Source organism: Blastomyces dermatitidis, assembly GCF_000003525.1.
Source record: "Blastomyces dermatitidis ER-3 genomic scaffold supercont1.1, whole genome shotgun sequence".
In the NCBI taxonomy this organism is placed as follows: Eukaryota; Fungi; Ascomycota; class Eurotiomycetes; order Onygenales; family Ajellomycetaceae; genus Blastomyces; species Blastomyces dermatitidis.
Genome location: NW_025544774.1, coordinates 5,559,806 through 5,580,763, shown reverse-complemented (window position 1 = coordinate 5,580,763; position 20,958 = coordinate 5,559,806). Strand labels below are relative to the sequence as shown.

The window sequence follows — 20,958 nt, the reverse complement described above, 5'->3', positions numbered from 1 at the left end:
AGGAATTAAATACTTAATAGACTTTCTATCAGAAACTTAAGCAGCTACAAGAAAATGACTAAATTCAGAATTATCTGAATATGAAGAGGAGGAAATCAACCAGATATAGTCTGTTAAAACAGCTATATACTATCTTTTAATAATTTGTTTTGTTACAGTCTTTCTTTAGTTTATCTTTTTCTTTCAATTTCTTTCTGTCTATCTATTTAATGTGTCTATCTTTAAGACTGTGTTCTCTTTTCCTTTGTCATGATATTGTCAAATGGTTTCAAAGTATGAGATGATGTTAAAACACTGCAATTTGTAAACAGTTTTTGTATTCTGAGCTGAAATTTTCTCATTTTGCATATCTGGAATTGATGAATGTATAATAGTTAACTTTACAGATATAGGAAAAACCCTGAGAACTAAAAGTTCTCAGGTAGATGTCATAGTCTCTGACTGCATACATCTATAATTGAAGAATAATAATAATAATAATAATCATCATCATTATATCATTTCTGGCCGTCTCTTCTGCCTTCACTTCTCTTCAACACTCACTGAAACTAATCATGTCATCTTTCTTCAAATATTCTGCAGTCCTGCGGATCATCAAGGCACGTGAGCGCTGTCACAGATTGAAGAAAGAGGAGAAGAAGACATTCAAGTGAGAGGAGAGAGATCATAAGACATGTTATAATGCCTTAAAGAGACTCTGTAAGAAAGTAGAATGATAACAATTTTAAGTAATACTTCTGATAGATTTAGACTGAACTAAGTATAGAAATAATGCAGATAATGTCATCTGTGAGAGATTGAAGAAGAAGATAGTGAAGAGTCTCATACAGTAGTGATAAGATCAGAAGAAGTTCTGAGAATGATTTAAGACTAAGATGAAGAGAGAGAGAGAGAAGAAGAGTATTATTATAAATAAGCAGCAGCAGAAGAAGATTGAGAGAGTGTTGAAGTAAGAGATAAAGAAGTTAAAACTGATAAGTTTTTTATTTGTTAAGAGATAACAATTTTTGATAACACTTCTGTTCTCTAATTGATTAGCAGAAGCTGACAGAGAAGAAGAGAATTGAGGCCTTATTCAGATCTCAAATACACTCCATGATTCAGAATATTGAGAAGACAGCTCTGCTCTCTGAGCATGTCAATCTGCTTGCTACTGAGATGAAACCCGAGGCAGCAGATCAGGAAATACGGGATTTTGAGACACAGATTGACCTGACTGAGAGGGAGCAGCAGGAACCCTTCTCTGAGAAGACAGTGAAGAGAGATTTTGAGGTGATTATCATCTCAGATGAGGAGGAGAAGAAGAAGAAGAAGAATAAGAAGTAAATTATAAAGAATGATAAGAAGAATGAGAAAGAGAAGAAAGATAATAAGTAGAAAAAGTTTTTTTCTTTTTATATTAGTTAGTTGTAAGTTCATAATTATTAATACTTGAAATTAATTTTGAGTTTTTAAAAATTATTGTACAAGTTGTAATCAAGTCAGAAACAATATATATATATATATATATATTTAACTATCATGATTCACAAATCACTATAATGTATAAGTATCAACATTTTTTCAACATTGATATTCACAATATTAATATATTTTTAATGATATTATCTGATAATGTAATTTAGTAACACTCTCTTTTACAATATTAATATATTTCAAGAAATATGACAGAGATTAATCAAGATTGTTTATTTACTTTTATACATTGATAATATTCAATCTGAGTTAGTACTAAAATTATAACTAAGCTAAGAAACAAGATTATTTTCTCTTATATTAATTCTTCTTACACACATCAGTGATCAGTTATTGAAAATAAATTATTATCTTTCTCAAATTATTATCATGTCTTCTGAATTCACTTCTTTCACTTCTTTTACTTCTATTGAAGATTCACAAACTCTTCAAGAAATCACTGTGAATCACAAAGTCTATGTTATTTACAATTCAACACAGAATGCTCTCTTTCAATCATGATGAATGATCACTTCATTCTTCACATCTGATTCCAGGTCACAAAATTTATGAAAAACTTAACACAAATATTGAGATGAACTATGAAATAATTATCAACAGATTGCATTGCAGATTACTGAAGAGTCATCTCTCTGCTACAATCACTGCAACTTCATTCAGAAACATTCATCATGAACTGATCATAACTCTGAAGAAATTTCCTGACATCTGAAGTCATCAGAATGCAGACAATAAAAGAAAAATAATCAGAAAATTACTACTGAGCTGATAAGTTGCTCTATCAGGTAACAATTTTTGATAACACTAACTTTCTAATTTGAAGAAAATCATGCAAAAATAACTCTGTGTCAGTACTCTGATTTCACAACTCTCATCTGATAACTTCCATGAACAATTACTTTATATATGTATATCTCTGAATCTTTCTCTTCAATCAATTGAAAACCCCGAATTCTGAACACTTCTTCAAATGCTTAATTCAAATCTTCATATTTCACATCAATCCTGTCTTCAGTTCAATCTCAAGACACACTACAAAGTCAATATGCAATATCTAGAATCAGAGTTGAAGAATCATTGAAGAGTGTCTCTTACAGTGAATGCATGAACTAGTACAAACAATCTTGCATTTATAAGAGTTACATGTTATTACATTGATGAGAACTGAACTTATCAAGAAACATTAATTGAATTTGAATCATTGATCAGTAGTCATACTGAGGATTATATAACAGAGGTATTAATAACTGTGATTAAAAATGACTATTGAAATATTAGTCTCAGTTAGACTGGCCGCTGGGACCATGAATTTCATGTTTGATCTCATTTGGTCTGGTCTCATACATTTCTTGGCGTGAATCCCGCTGGGACTAATCATTAAATAAACATGCAAAGTGACTATATATCACATCTCAAAATGGAACCATGACTTGAAAAAAATGAGAAAGTGGTCCCATTTGGTCTCATTTAGTCCCATTCTTGGCATAAAGTTACTATTTTTAGACATTTTAAGGTTTTTTTTAGACTATTTTTAATTTTTTAAAAAGTAACGCTTTTTGGTAATGCTCAAATGAGATTTAAAGCCATTTAAAGCAATAAAAATAATTTAAATTGAGAAGTGGAAATCATGGTCTCATTTGGAAAATGTGACAAGAGTAGACAGTAAGTCCCACTGGGACAGTATGAGACTACTATCTAATGTTAGAACCGTGTAATGGGATCTGTCGAATTGACAATGGGACTATCAAAACTTCTGGTCCTGGTTCCAGACACGGTCACACGGTCAGTCTAGTCTCAGTCTTCTTACAATTACAACTGACAATGCTGTAAATAACTACACTATGATGAAGAGCTTGAAGCAAAAATTGGCTTTGCATTTCTGAAATGATAAACAAGGTCATATTCCCTGCATTGCTGATGTGGTTCAACTTGTGATGCAAACACTGATAAAGAATCTTAACATTGAGATGAAGAATAATGAGATGGCTGATTCTTGAGATAAGAATGAGATGAAAGTGATTACTCAAGTAACTTTTGCATTCACTTTACAAAAGATAATGTTTTTTGATAACACTTTTTGATATTGCTTTTTAATAATGCTTTTTGATAATGCTACTGTTAATTTTGAATAGATTGACTAATAATTTAAATATCATAGATTTAAAACATTGCTAATGCAATTTGTATCTCTTCTAAATAATAACAACAATTCCATGATATTCAACAAATAAATAAATCAGTCACATCACTGAATATGATACAGAATGTTAGAACACAGTGAAGTTCAATATATAAGATAACTGTTCAGACTCTTCAATTATGTCAGACAATTGATCATTGAGTGCAACACTCTGATCAGAAAAAGATTCAGATATTGAAACTTTCTGATATGAAGTGAACTCAGTTGAAATATGTGATTGATTTACTGTTTCAGTTTTATAAGATAATAAAGACAGTCTCAATCACTTGTACATCAATGCTGCAGTCAGTCTGATGAGTGTATAACAGTTTATTTACTCATCTTGAGAAGCAGTTGAATCACTTAAAAAGAAATTCAGTCTGGGATGATGCTATAGTGCAGGCTATTATTACTGTAAGAAATAAACTGGCATATTACTACAGCAAAATGAAACAATCTTTTGCAGAGTACTATGCTGTAGCAGCTCTACTAGATCTCTTCTGTTGAGTTAACATCTACACTTCTCAAGATTGAACAGAGAAGGAATAAGACTCATATGTTAAATTAGTCTGAGACTACTACAATGTCAACTATCAGAGATTTGAACAAGCAGATATTCAAGATGTGAAGACAGTGAAATACAATTCTCTAGTAAGTAACAATCTTTGATAACACTTCATATCACATAGAACTATAATACTAACTTTGAAACAGAACTTACATACATTGATTGCAACTGAAAATCAGGTAAAACTACATGCTTATAAAACTGAATTTGACTGCTATCTTCAAGATGATCTGATGAATTTACACATCAAATCAATTCTAGAGTTATAAAAAATTGTTAAGAGTACATATTCAACTGTTGCACTGATGATATATAATATTCTGACAATTTCATTGACAGAGATGAGAATGAAGTGAAAGTTCAACTCAAGTCAAGATATTTATCACTATCACTGAGAACAATTACAAGGAGAAATAATCAAGAAACTCATGATTGTAAAACATGGAATTATCAGACAGTTTAATACCTCTGATTACAGTATATCAGAGAAGTGTAGTTTTCATGAGAAAGTGAAGAATAAACTTATACAAGAATGTATTTAGTTATTTCATGAGCATTATCAATAATTATTACCAAATTCTGATTATATAAGCAATCACTGAATGAACTGAATGAGACTGATTTTAATCTTCAGTTTCAGTCTCATTCTGATTTTGAAAGAATGATCATCTTTCACAGTTTATTCTGAAAAATTACTTCCATTTCACTGTTCTTGAATTAAATCTGGTCATTTTTCACATCATTTCTCTCAGAAATGGTCCATTTTCAGATTTTTTTGAGGCTTGGTCCTGGTGGGACTCACGCCAAGAAATGTATAAGACCAGACCAAATGGGACCAAATGTGAAATTCATGGTCCCGGCGGCCAGTCTACCTCAGAAACTGTACTTGATACATAATCAGCAGACACGACAACTATAAAATCAGTATACCTCAAGGTCTGACTGAGCCTTTGATCCCTGCACAGTGAGATATATTAAATCTAGTTTTAATACCTCAATATTCAATAGATTCTGCAAGGGATTGAGAACAGCAATACTAGGTTTCTATTGAATTTGAGAATTAACTCTATATTGATATAATCATTGACAAAGTCTTCTATTTTGAGATATAAATGACCAGTTCCTCTACATCCCGCTGACAATATTTACATTATTATATAGAAACAGACTTATATTCTCTATAATATCAAGACCCTGAAGAGGGAAAGTCTTGATAGAGAGTATATAGTAGTGTATATCTTAGCAGTTTCTATCTCATTCTTCTACAGCAGTTAATGCAATAAAAAAAAAGATCTTAGAAATAGTTTTTTACTTCTCTTGAAAAAGTAAGGTGTTTTTCTCTGGGTTTTATACAATATTCTTACAAAGAATTAAAAACAGAGTTGTTTTCTGTCATAATTTCATATTCTTTTAAGTAAGAATTACTTTTTCAGTGGCTGAAGAGCTTTCATTAATACTTAATTCTCTTTTACACTCTTTATTGACTGATTTGAGTTGCACACTTGTTGTGTGAGAAGAATTGAATGATTTAGAATAAAATTGAATAGTTTTAATCAATTTCTCTGCAAAAAATTGACTTATTTTTTGTCAGTTTTTCTCTCAAAAACTGTCATATTATCTGATTTATTATCAATTGATATCATACTTTTCCTCACTGTATCTCAAGAAAGAGTTTGTAAAGATTTTATTGATTTATCTTAAAAATCACTTTTAGTTTATTAGATTCTCTTCAAAAATCTAACCTAGTTACTGAACTAGTGTGAAAAAAATCAGATGTTTTATACACAAAAGTCTTTCATTCTTCTTTTGAAACAGTCTGATTAACTTTTCAATTGAAAATAGACTAATAAATCTCTCAACTGAAACAGTCTGACCAACTTTTCATTTGAAAATAGATTAAAAAACCTCTCAATTGAACAGTCTGACCCACTTTTCATTTGAAAATAGACTGATAAATCTCTCAATTGAAACAGTCTGACCACTTTTCATTCAGTGAGTAAATGAGTTCAGAGTACACTCAGTTGATGTGGAAAAAGATGTTTTCCCAGATACTGTTTCTGAGATTGAAATTCTAAAGAGAAGAAAGAAGGAAGAAATAGAGAAACAACAAGTTCTTGAAATACAGGAACTGGAAAAAGCAAGCAAAATTCTTGAAAAACAGTGTCTGAGTGAGGAGAATGAAGAAGTTCTGTTAATTCTTCATACTCAGACTAGACAACTACAAGAAGTGATCAAGTTCAAACTTGGAATTTCAAACACAATTCAAAAAACATTGAAATCTTTCAGTACAGTCACTGACTCTTTTTCATCTTCTACTTCTTCATCTTTCTCTTCAAATCAGAAGAAAACATATGCTCAAGTAGCAGAATCTGCTATCTTCAAACCTGCTAGTTCAAAATCTGCTCAAAATTCTGAGAAAACTGAGAAGAATATTTCTCAGATCTCTGTTCATAGAAAGGAAAAAAAAGAAATGCAAAAAGAGAAGAACTTTCAAATCTTCAGAAACAGAAGACTTATTCTCAAAGTCTTAAATCAGAAGAGCTTGCAAAAAAACAAGCTAAACTCAAATCTTATCTTCAGAATTAGAAATGAAATTAACCAGCAGTTCTTTTCTCAGTTAATGACTGATATTGAAGTTTAAAAACCAGTCATAGCTTCAATTGAGTCATCTTTCTTTGAAAACTCTATTATTTTGACTACAACGCCTGAATTCAGTGCAGAATTCCTCATTCAGAATAAGAATCTCTGGAAATCAGCAATAGAATCTCTACTGAATACAACAATTCTATCTGAAAGAGATGAAAAGTGAGACAAATTCATTCTTCATGATATTCCAGTTGAAATTTTTGACTGTGAGAAAGAAATGCTGCTTCTCAAAAATGAATTAGAAGAATACAATTCTATTCAACTGAGAAAAGAGCCTGTATGACTTAATTCAATTGAGTTCAGACAGAGCAGAAGAAATGCCTCTGTTCTAGTGTATACAAAAACACTTGAACAATCAAGAATCTCTGAAGTAAGAGTAGCAGGTTTGAAAATGAGAGTTCATGAATACAAAGATTCAAGAATGAATCTCAAAGCTCAAACACAGTGTTCAAACTGTCAAAGATATGAACACTTTGCAATCTCTTGTTTCAGAGACTCAAAATGCGCATTCTGTGCTAGAGATCACAAAACTAGTGAGCATAAATGTGAAACATGCTCAAAAAGAGGTGAAATATGTCAACATACTCTGCTTAAGTGCTTCAATTGCAAAGAAAAATATGCATCTAGCTCAAAAGAATGTGTATTTACTTCAAGAACTCAGAAGAACTGAAGAAAAGATGAAGCTCAAAGTGAATTTAAAACTGAAGAGAAAAGTCAAGCCAGTAAATTCACAACTGCAAGCTTAAAAAGAAGAAACTCTCAACTATCTAGGTCTTCAAACTTCAATTCTCCAGCTAAATGTAAACAGAATTTGAATTCTCAAACACCTGTTAAGATTAGAGAATTTAGAAATGACTCTGATAATAAACTAGATAGAATGCAAGCAGTTGAGATTCCTGCTTTTCAAAATAGTTATAATCTACTATCTGATGATAGTGATTAGATTCTACTATATCTTCACTCTCTTTTAGTATGAATGCACAACAAAAACAACAAAAAAAGTTTAAAAACTCTTCAAAAATCACATTTATTCAAAACAATGTGAATAGAAACTCAAATTGCATTTATTCTTGTCTTCAGATTGCATTTGAACAAAAAGTTGACTTTGTACTTCTTCAAGAACCAAACTTTGATACTGAGTAAAAGTACATCATTTCTCATTCAAGTTATTACTGCTTTCTTTCTGAAAAATCTGAGATAAAATCAAGAGTAGTAATCTATGAAAGAAAAAGATCAAGATATCAATTTAATCTGAGATTTGATATTATATCTGACTCTGACATTCTAGTGAATGACATTATAGATAAAGATAATGAGTTTGATACTATTCAACTTATAAATATCTATAATGAAAAATCATTGAAAGAAAACAACAATACCTGAACAATTGATAGAGGATTTTTGAATATAACTCTCTTAAAAAACTCTATAATTGCAGAAGTGTAAGGGGCCTACGCCGAATAGATTGGTATAATAGATAGGTCTTATATAACAAAGATAAAAACGTTAGAGAAGGAAAGAAAGAGAAAGTGCAAGAATCAGCAATCAAGGTGAATATTTATACGCGTATGTGATGAAGCTTCAGAGTGGAAGAATATACACGTGTTCATAGCAGCTGAGGATCGGCGATCAGGAATGGCTGAGAATCAGAGTGTACACTACACGCGTTCATAGCGGCCGCGGATTGATGATCAGAAATGGCTGAGAATCAGAGCATACACTATGTGTATTTGTAGTGGCTGTGAATCAGCAATCAGGAATGAAAGAACCTATGAAGTGTAATGAAATAGTCTATATGATTGATCAGGCACAGCCTGTCACATTAGCCCTCTCTTTTCAGAAGCAGTTCTCATTGATCAAGAGCTGCTGTTTCAGATAACACAGAACTCAGAGTCTAGATTGATTGATTATAGCTAACTCATTTCATCAGATATTGTCAGTCACAGTTATAAGTTCTCTTATCAAGAATATCTTCAATCTCTCACTCAAGCTCATTGTCTTCTTCTATGATACCTGGTAACTGTCAGTCAGAAGTCAGCTGAGAAGAGAACAGATCAGTGATAGCACAGCAGAGCAAGCTTGTGTGAAATACATTATGAATCTCTGATGATATGTTAAGACAGTAGTTATGACTATCTAGAACTTCTATCATTTTATACCTGATATGATGATAGTCTAGTGTATAAGATAAATGTATAGTTCATATATTCTTGAGATTCAATCACACAAGATCTTCTATCTTATACTGCTCTGTGAAATCTCATTGAATATTGATTTAATCTTTTTAATCTTGTTTCACAGTTATTATGAAGACCTCTGCTCAGTCATGAATATCTCAGAGCTTTATTACTATATTATCAGTGATCTGAATTGAACTGCAGAGATTCAGTGTGAACTATGTGATTTCTAGAAGATTCAATACTTTTATATGATACTCATGTATAAGAAAGAACAGACTTACATCTGTTGAAACAGTATCTTAATCATTGATAGTAATCTCTGTATGTAGAAGAAGGTTCTGCTAATTATCTTATAACTGATTACAGAACTTACAAAGATAATTCTTTATAATCTGAATTATCTGTTCTGATGCATCATCAGTCTCAGAGTGATAGACAGTTGACAGATAGTATATAATCTTGTGAACTTGACAGATTCTTATTCAGAGAGTACTCATAAATTGATAGTTTTAATCTGATACTATCAATCTCAGCAATTCATATATCTGATAGAATGAACTCTGTAAGAAGGCTTCAGTGACTTATTCAGTGTTCATCTTATTACAAGATTTCAATATTATATTCTTACTTAGCCAGTCAATGATAATCAGAATGTTTCTGCAGCTCTTACTCTTAGATAGGTTAACAGTGAAGTCAATTACTACATCTTATCAGATTCTATCAGAGATATTAAGTGATTTCAGTAGATCTTTTCTACAGTTCTTTTATAAGATAATAGAAGAATAGTAATTGCAGTTTCAGACAAAGTGTCTGATACTGTTTAATATTTCAGGTCAGTAGAATTCTCAGAAGATCATTCTATACAGTTATTCACAGCTCAGATAACTGATTATACATGAATCATGCATCTCTTGCATTATTCAAGTGTGTAAGAGTGCAGAGTGAGAGACTCAGCATCATTCATGAAATTATAGAGTATTATTATCATTAATTAAGCATTCTGAGATATCAGTTCTGATATATAGTTCTGAGAGAAATCAGAGTGCTTCTTGATATACTGCTTCAGTGAGAATCTGAAGAAGTTCATCAGTCTGAGCTGCTGTATGCCATAGTTCATTCAGTGTAGAGAAAGTGAAGATATCAATATCAGTTCTAATTGAAGAAGCATGTATGATGCCATGAGTCATTCTATCTTAATTAATTAATATTTTCAGATTTAAGAGCTGATGCTCTCAGTTCATTCAGCAAGTATCTGTTATATCAGATAGCATATCTTACTCTCATTGTAAGAGAATATCTGTTATCAAGTTCTGACTGTTAGAACAGTAGTATATCATAAAATGAAAGCAGCTTAGAAACTCAGATTATCATATCTATTATTCAGTAAGTTTATAGATAGTTATGAAGTATTTAAGGTTCTTATGATCTGTGACTATCTCAAATTTGAAGATACTTTAAAGTTCAGAGTCTTATTCTTCTAAACAGCATACAATTATGAGAAGTTTCTTGTCATAGATCTCATAATTGCATTCAGTGAGACTCAGTTTCTTAGATATGAAGACATATAGTTGTAGAATATCTTCATTATTATATTACAATATCACTTCTTCTATCACATAGTCAGAGAAATCAGCTTCAATAACTGTCTCATGATCAGGATCAAATGTTATCAGCAGAGAGGTATTAATGAATATCTTCTTTATCTGTGTAAATACAGCTTTGACATTTACTGATTATTGAAATACTGAGTCTTTCTTAGTAAGGTCTGTAAGTGATCTCATGATATTTGAGAAGTTTCATATAAATCACTGATAGAAGTTAGCAAATTCAATGAAGCTTTATACATCTTTCACAGTATATGAAGCTTCTCATTCAAGAATGACAGAGACTTTCTCAGAATTCATTCAAATTCCCTTATCAGCTTCTATAATAAAACTCAGATACTTGATACTCTTGACTTCAAAATCACACTTGTTAATATCTATCAGTAGTTCTGCTTCTCATAGCTGTTGTAATATCTTTTGCACATGTTCTTGATATTCTTTTCTGAATTCATCAGTGAAGATGAGAATGTTATCTAGATAAGCAGATACAAACTTATCAAGGAAATCTCAGAGTACTCAGTTAATATACTTCTGAAATGTACAGAGATCATCAACTAGTTCAAAGAGTGTAACTATTCATTCAAAGAGATTATAATATGTTTGAAATGCTGTAAGCTATTCATCTTCTTCAGTAATACAAATCTTATGAAATGCAGTGATAATATCTAGTTTTGTAAATTATTGAGCTCACTCAATTCATGCTAGGGTTTCATTGATGAGAGATAAGAGATATGAATCTTTCTTTATCAATCTGTTCAGATCTTGATAATCTATACAGAATCAGAGTTCTTCACCTGATTTCTTTGCAAAGAGAATAGAGGCTGCAGCAGAAGAGTTACTAACACATATGAATTCTTTATTCAACAGATCATTGAGTGTCTTTTAAAGAAGAAGAAGTTCATCTCAGAACATGTTATAAAGAAGGTCTTATAACAGTTCAGAGTTCTTATCATTCTTTTTCTCTAACTTGATACTGTGATTCACTTCAGAATCTTATAAAAAGAGTATATTTATAATATTATCTTATCAGAAGACATCTAGATATTCATGATATTGTTGAGAGAGTTTTATACAAGAATCTATTATTATAATACAGAATAACTTTTCTAGAGTCTTTTTAATATCAGTCAGACTGATGAAATAGATTGATATATAATCTTACTATCAGTGACTCTGTCAGTGATTTTGATAATGACTTCTTTTTCAGAGTATTTCATACATGTTGACAGAGATCTGTGTCAGATTCATAATCTTGTGAATATCATCTTCATAAACTCTATCATTGTTAGAGAATATCAAGCTTCTGTTTCAAGCATTCAATAAGATACCTTGTTCAGATAGTCAGACAAGTTCTAATATAAGATTATAATCAAGATTATTAACTTCATATGCATAGACATCTTCATATTGATGTTCTTCTACATCTATGATCAGCTTCATCATGTAATGAGTACAAATGTCTTTTGAATCATCAAATCCTGCGAGAAGTCAGGATTTTAATAGAGAAATACACTGAAGATTATGACATCTTACAACTGAAGATTTTATCATTACATAGTGACATAGATCACTGTCTATCATGACCTTCATATTATACATGTTATTAATCACAGTGAATACAAGAAGTACATTTATTATCATCTTCTCTTCAAATTATTATCATTCAACCTTTTCAAGCTTCTGTTTATGAATTTGAACAGAAGCTAATCTTTTCTCTGTTTCACTGAGACATTCTCATAGTCATTCTCTGAATCTTTCTCTAATACAACATGGTTGACATGAACAGACACTGATTTCTTCTTCAAATGAGAAGGCACTGATTCTTCTCTTAAATATGAAGACACATAGATTGATCAGCAGTTAAAAGCAATATGTTCTAATCAGTTACAGTTGATACACACTCTATATTAATATCAATCAGTGACTTCTTCAGAAGTGATCTCAGAAACTCAGAAGCCTGTTCAGACAGTGAAGATTCTTGCTTATATATAGATATTCAAGTTTACTCAATTCATAGCATCTGCATTATTGTTATTCTTCAGTGCAGGTATATAAGTTATTGAGATGTAATGTCTTCTGCCACTGTTCTGTATATTCTTGAGCTTAATAAGATAGTCATTCATTATCTAAAGCTGTATGCAGAAGTCTTCATAAGTTAAGTCTTTATTTACACTCATAAGAGTCTGTAAGAGTTTGAAAGTCAATGTCTTCTTAAGCATACTAATCTTTATTCAATTCTCTCAAGACTGATCATCTGCTTCTAGAATCTTAATATTGAAGTCAGAGATAAATGTTGTAAGAGAAGTATTTCTCTGTCAGATACTCTGTAATTAATCTAATACTTTCTATTGTATAGCAGTGTCTCAGAACAGAATATCAAGATATCTTATAATATTATCAGATATTTATAACACTGATTCACATACTTTTATTCATGAATAAAACTTCTGTTTCACACAATCTTTCAATTGTTCATTGATATATCAATCTTGATTAATTAATAAACTGATGACATCTTCATCTATACTTAGTTTTATAAGCATCTTCATTCTTCATGATGAGTAGAGAGTGAGGTCAGAAGTATTGAAATATATAAGAGTATCTAAGCATTCTTTCAGCACTTTTATATTTAATTCTGTAGATATTGAGATTGCATGAGTTTCTTGTTATGATAATCATTGAATCTCTTTATATTGATGTTATTGAGTTGCATGCATATCAGCTATTTATTGTTATTATAGTTTCAATATTGCTCAGAGCCACTGTGGCACTGTATCTATACTTATGTTCAAGAGTTTCATATTATTGTTAGACATGATTATATCAATTGTCAGATGTATGATATCTGTGAAATCTGAAGAAGTGTAATTATATTCTTATACATCTGAGTGTCCGCTTAACTGTGTGACTGTTTCTCTATTTCTTACGTGTTGTTACGCATTCGGATATCTCTTGATGAATAATCATTCCTAATAAGGAGACAATGAATGTTTTTATAGTGTAAGAGGCCTACACTGAATAGATCGGTATAATAGATAGGTCTTATATAACAAAGATAAAAATGTTAGAGAAGGAAAGAAAGAGAAAGTGTGAGAATCAGCAATCAAGGTGAATATTTATACGCGTATGTGGTGGTGTATGTGGTGGAGCTTCAGGGCGGAAGAATATACACGCGTTCGTAGCAGCCGAGGATCAGCGATCAGGAATGGCTGAGAATTGGAGTGTACACTACGCGCGTTCATAGCGGCCGCGGATCAGCAATCAGGAATGGCCGAGAATCGGAGCGTACGCTACGCGCGTTCGTAGCGGCCGCGGATCGGCGATCGGGAATGGAAGAACCTATGGAGTGTAATGAAATAGTCTATATGATTGATCGGGCGCAGCCCGCCACAAGAAGACTTCAATGCACATCATCCCTGATGAAACTCAGAGTGCACAAGAGCAGTAAGAGCAGATAAACTGGTTGAATGAACTTTTGAGCATTCAATAGATTTAGTTAACAAGTCTGATCAACAAACATTCTTTAGAAAAGACATGAAACAGAAATCTATTATAGATCTAACTTTCATGTCATAAAATCTAATTGAAAAAAGACTTATAAACTGATTTATTGATTCAAATGAAACCTCAGGATCAGGTTGTGATTCAAAGGTTGCTTAAGCCAGCGTACGATTACAGGTGTACGCCGGCTTCTTATATATTGTAATATCGTATGCTAATTTAATTAGCAGCTGCTATGGCCTCTTTACACTTGTATGTGTACGCTAGTAGTTCAGAAGCGGCTGTGGTATTATTCAACAGTCATTCATTCTTCTGAACCACATCCTCCCTCACCAGATTCAGTCATGCCCATGTGACCATGTTATACACCCTAGCTTCATGCGGATTAGCTCACCACTAGCATTTCATGATCATGTGACCTATTCCTGATTCAGCTAGCATTCTGTGTATGTTCTTACAAAGAAACTTTCACTATATTACATCACTCATTCACTCACTTTTCTCATTCTTCAATCATCTTCTTCATTTCATCATCATCAAATGTTATTATTATTTAAGATTTCTACTTCTTCTTCTATTCAACTCTTTCTATCTGTTCATCTATCACATTGTACATATTTCTGACAATGACTCTCTGTTCTTATAACAAGCATTATTATAGTGCTTATATCAAGCAGTTCATTAGCAGTAAGTGTAACACATTGTAAAATATGATCAGAACTTGTTTATCTTCTAATAATTATCAGAACAACATATTATCATGAATAATAACATATCTTCTTCATCTTCTCATATGCTCTCTTCATCTTCTCATACACTCTTAATTATTTCTCTTCTCAGTGAGTTTCTGATCATGTTTTCTGACACAATTTTGCATAAATGCAGATGCTGATATGTTTATTTTTATTCATATAGAATCTTCATATGTTGACAGATCTGCATCTGCTGATGATAGTGAACTCAATGTTGAATCATTGATTGAGAACTTAAAGAATATAATAATGAAGAAATTGTCTGTATTATATATAACTAAGTCTTTAGTATTTCTCTCTGCTTCTTCTATCACTTCTTTCTCTACTGCTCTCTCTCAATCTTCTACACTTATCTCTGTATCTGATTCTCCCACTCTCACTACCTCTGTTTCCGCGACCTCTACTTCTGCTACTTCTGATTTTATCATCTCTGTCTTTCTTACTAGCTCTTCTCATTTCAAGGAGATGTTGCATAGGCTCAGTGAATCACATTTCTCAGTATATAAACTCTCACTCTTCTTGTCAATCTCTAGAATAATTTATTGTATGAAGACTGTATATGATACAACTATCTAAAGCTCAGTCATGAACACTGATTATTATATTTGTTTTAAATATTCATGATAAGATAATTATTTATTCATATCAGAGAATCATCTTCTCTCTCAACAGTATTAAGATTATAAGTCTTTTTCTTTTTCATCTTTTCTTTCAGATGCTGATTTTTCTGTTTTTAGAAAAAATCATTATAAGTTTTACTGTGTACAAAGTCATGATATTCACAGATATTAAGAAACTTTTTACAACTGTAAAGTTCAATATTACAGAAATATTCACTCTAATGAATTTCTTCAGAATGATAGATCTGTATCAGTCTATTCTCTAACATTTGTCATTCAACTTCATAGTGCAGGCAAAAGATATCTGTGTTTTCAGAAATAGAAATGTGAATGTTGTACTCTTTTACACTCACAGATATGAGGCTCATATATCTTGTCTGAGATATTGTTATGAAAATGAGCTATTCATATGCTGTATTCTACTTTCTGCATTTCTCTGTGTCTCTCTCTCTCTTTCTGAGAAGTCTTGTGTGTGTTGTAATTGCATGTACAATTCTAAGATCAGTAGATGTTTGTTCAGTAATTGTTATCTCTGTTTTTACAGTTTTATATGCTAATAATAGTTCTTAGTTACTCCAGCACCAGAGGTCATTTTAATCAAAGATAATAACATTACTGAGACTACTCTCTTTCACTCTCAAGCTTCTTCTGTTGCTTCTTCTCTCTCCTCTGCAGAGAAGGTTGTGTGTATATCAGATTATAAGCATTCAGCTCTGAGTGACTTCTGTTATTTATTTAGTTCTGCATCTCTCTCTTCTATTTCTTCTGTCTCTGCTCTCTCTACTCTGACTTCTGATCCTGCAGATTCTGCACTCTTCTTCAATTTCTCTTCATATATATATATGCATTTCTATATTAGCATTCCAGTCAATCTTGTGATAAATAACATTAATGTTGTACACAGAGTGATAGAGAAATCAGAGACATGTACAGTGTTGTTGTAAGAGCAGCTTACAGTTCTCAAATCTCTTACAGATCTCAAGTTTTGAGATTTCCTTGGTTTTTGATGTTTTTCAGATGGTGTGACATTGAAAATAGATTAAATATGTGATGTATGAAAATGAATAAGATGTGTATGATAACATTTGTCTTTTACAGCTGATTCTTACAGTTGATGATCAATTCATTATCTTTTTTCTTTTCTTACACTTTTTCTTTATCTGCTAGCTACTACTCTTACATGACCTCTATATAATACAGCATTCAGTGACTAGGTTCAGCAGCTTTCATCTTTGTAATTCTGTCTCATGCATTATACTGTCTCTCTTCACTCACTCAGACCACTACAGTGAACAGCTCATTGAAACTAATCTTGCTCAATCTCTGAGTGTCTTCAGAGATTGAGATAGCTTGGTTTCATATGTCTGTGAATATTTCAGATAGTTTGTCCTCTGTGATCTCTGTGATTGAACTGATGTAAACAGTTGAATTCAACTCTGAATTCCTTTTTCTTCTGTAATCTGACTCATGTGCAAGTCTGCTACTTTAAGACTGCTCTTTATTATATTGTGTCTGCTGTCTGCAGTAGACTGGCCGCCGGGACCATGAATTTCATGTTTGGTCCCATTTGATCTGGTCCCATACATTTCTTGGCGTGAATCCCGCTGGGACTGGCTATTAAAAAAACAGGTAAAGTGACTATATATCAGATCTTAAAATGGAACCATGACTTGAAAAAAATGAGAAAGTGGTCCCATTTGGTCCCATTTAGTCTCATTCTTGGCATAAAGTTACTATTTTTAGACATTTTAAGGTTTTTTTTAGACTATTTTTAATTTTTTAAAAAGTAATGCTTTTTGATAACACTCAAATGAGATTTAAAGTCATTTAAAGCAATAAAAATAATTTAAATTGAGAAGTGGAAATCATGGTCCCATTTGGAAAATGTGACAAGAGTAGACAGTAAGTCCCACTGGGACAGTATGAGACTACTATCTAATGTTAGAACCGTGTAATGGGATCTGTCGAATTGGCAATGGGACTATCAAAAATTCTGGTCCTGGTTCCAGACACGGTCACACGGTCAGTCTAGTCTGCAGCATGTTATCATATAATCAGCTACAGTCTCATTACTTATTGAAGTGTGATATTCATCTGATTTCTTCATTTCTTCTCAACCTTTTCTTATAATTATGAAAAGATTGAAATAAGTAAGATCATCTGATTTGTAAGTGTCTATGATTTCTCTTACTTCATGAGGCTTTTCAATTATAAGCTTCTTCTTTTTCAATGCTGATGATAGTGCTGTGAATAATCATAATCTGCTCAGATCTTGCATCTTTACTTTCACAAGTTGTGAATCATTGATTAAGTTATATAAGATCTGTCTCTCTGATTCTTTCAATGTGTACATTTTCAGAGAATGTGATTTGAGTATTTTATATGACTCAAATCATCTAAGTTGAAACTTCTCAGAACTCTTATTGTGTATGAGAACTCATGTTCTCATCTTGAGACTCAATTTCTTAACAAGTGAGTCTTGTATTCTTTTTGATTGAATTGCTTGATTCAGAAGTAATTCATTAGGTTTTGCATATGTGTGGCTGATCTCTTTCAATCTTGGTTCTGTGTCTGTGACTGTTGTATCTGCAACTGCTACTGCTGCATCTGTAACTGCTGTTTCTGCTGCATCTGCAACTGCTCTCTCCCCCACCTTTTCCGAAGCATTCTCCGGAATACATGGATGCAATCCATACAACAGGTAGAATAGTGAATGCTTGAAGACTGCATGCTGTTGAATCTGTGTAGTTAATAGCACCTGCCTGAGATATTCATTTCATAGTCTCATAGGCTTACTCACTAGATATTTCATCAGCATGTTGCTTAAGATTTCATTTAAGTGTTTCATCTTTCTGTTCATTCACAGATGATATGATGTTGTTCTATGATGTCTTGTCTGTAACTGGCTCATGAAATGCCTCACTGCTTCTTCTATGAGATTCACACTGTTATCAGTTAGAATCTCACACAGCATTTCATAGTTAACATAGATCTCATTATGTAGAAACTTCATCATCATCTTCTCTGTCACCTCTGAAACTGCTTTCACAACTGGCCAGTCAGTAGTGTAATCAATAGCAGTGATTATTCATCAATTTTCATTTGACATTTACAGTAATATGTCTATGAGGTTCATCTTTCATTGTTTGAATAATTGTATTTTACACTTCATCTGATGTTATACTTCTTCATGTTCTAATCCTTTCTTAGATTCTTTTGTGACCTGGCAATTCAGGCATTTATAAGTGTATGTCTGAATGTTCTCAGTCATGCTTGACCAGTATACTCTTGATTCAAGTACACTCATGAGTTCAGGGCTTTCTAAGTGGCTGAATTCCTTATGCATGTGAGTTACTAAGTTATGTCTAAATAAAGATTCTAGATAGAGAGCTTCTGTGTATTCTAGATCATGATAAAGCATAACATTGTTTTCATTTCTCAATTTACTCAGCTTGAAGTTTGAAAGCATCTCTTCTACTACTCTTATGAGATGCTTGTCATCTGATATCTTGTCATTCTTTAAGTAAGAGATCATGGTGTTCACTCATTCTGATTCCTTGCATTCTCTCAGCACATTTAACACAAATATCTCTTATACCTGGTTTGCAGAATCCTCACTCATGAAATTGAGTCTGTGACTGATTGCATCAGATATCATGATGTCTGATTCTTTTCAGTATTTAATATGAAGATTGTACACTTGAAACTCTGAGATTCAATATACTAAGTATTTAGAAGATTTTATCATTGATTGTAGATAGATAAGGCTTTTATGATTCATGATCACTGTTGTTGTATGTCTGTTGTTAATATATCTATCTCACAATGTCAGTGTGTGCTTGATTGCTAGCAATTTCTTTTCATACACTGAGTAATTGAGCTTGATATCTGATAGTTTTCTACCATCATATATCACTGAGTGCAGCTTGCCATTCTTGCTCATCTGTAGAAGAGTGTCTTCAATAGCTCATTCAGATGTGTCTGTCTCAATGTAGAAAGATTTATTATAATCTGATTAAATAAGCACTGAGAATGTTGTTACACATTCTCTCAGTGTGAGAAAAGCCTCTTCATATACAGCATTTCAGATGATTGAATAAAACTTCTTCTTTCACAGATTTGCATCTGTTTCTCTTAAGAGATTTGAGAGTGATGCAGATATTCATGCAAAATCCTTGATGAATCTGCAGTAGTATGAGATTAACTTAAGAAACTGTTGTACATGATATACATTTCTCAGCTGTGACTAATTTACTATAACATTCAATTTCTCTGAGATGAGATGTATACAGCTATCATCTACTACATGTTCTACAAACTTCAACTCTTTCATTTCAAACACACACTTGATTGATTTGATGTAGAGCTTATGCTCTGTCAGAGTTATAAGCACTTCATTGAGATGCTTCAGATATTCATTGTATGAGTTTGAAAAGACTAGAATATCATTGAGATATACAAGACATGAGGTTTCATTCTGTTTATAAAGAATTGTATTCATCATTGTTTGAAAGATGATAGATGCATTTATCAGACTGAATAGTATTATCAGGAATTTGAACTTTTCTCATTGTGTATTAAATGTGGTTTGCAGAACTGACAGTTCATCTACACAGATCTGTCAGTATTCTGAGAGAAGATTGATCTTTAATAGATATTAGGTGTTTTCAACTGTATTCAACTGTTATTGAATCTGTGACAGTGAATATTCATTCTTGATTATAAGCTTGTTAAGTGCTTGATAATTGATATATATTCATCACTTCTCATCTGTCTTTTTCACAAAGAGAACTGGAAAGCCCTACACGCTTGATGAGAATTGTATAAGATCACATTCTAGAAGGTCAGTGATCTGACACTTCTGTTCTTCAAGATGTGTTTGTGACAGAGAATATGCATTCTGATTGACTGATTTTGCATTCCCTGTATTAATCTCATGTACAAATCCTCATTCTGACAGCAATTCTGATGAAAGATCTGTTCAGAAGACCTTCTCATGCTTCTTCAGAAGCTTCTTCATACACTTATTCTTCTGTATATTCTTTATCTTGATTTTCTCTGCTTTCAGATTCTGTATGACATACAGAATGCTTTTGAATAAGGTCTTACAGATTGTTCTCTTTGCTTATTAATATATAAGCAGATTTAATCCTTCTATATCAGAGGCGTGAAATGTCCTTCTCATATCAGTTGATAGAATTGTATGAATCATTTTCTTCCTATCAGTCAACTGTATGTGACATGTATGTCATTGAATCTGTGAATTGAACCTTTGAAATCAGTTGAGTCTGAGAATAAGATTGTATTTCACATTCTGCAGCTCTTGCACTCAAATATAGCAAGATCATTCTCTGAAGTGCAAGGAAACTCTTACTCTTACAGATGATATCAAATATCAGTTATCAGATAATCTTATGTATCAGGAATTCTTC

At 32.1% G+C, this 20,958-nt stretch overlaps 1 protein-coding gene across 1 annotated transcript; it reads left to right on the top strand.

The window, feature by feature from the left end:
• Positions 1–554: 554 nt before the first annotated feature.
• On the top strand, positions 555–1,326 carry BDCG_00720 (uncharacterized protein; the record flags this gene model as incomplete). The annotated part of the gene is made up of 3 exons (XM_045416229.1): positions 555–649; positions 767–812; positions 1,039–1,326. 3 exons carry the CDS (start codon positions 555–557, stop codon positions 1,324–1,326), a joined length of 429 nt encoding a protein of 142 aa, XP_045272006.1.
• Positions 1,327–20,958: the final 19,632 nt, after the last annotated feature.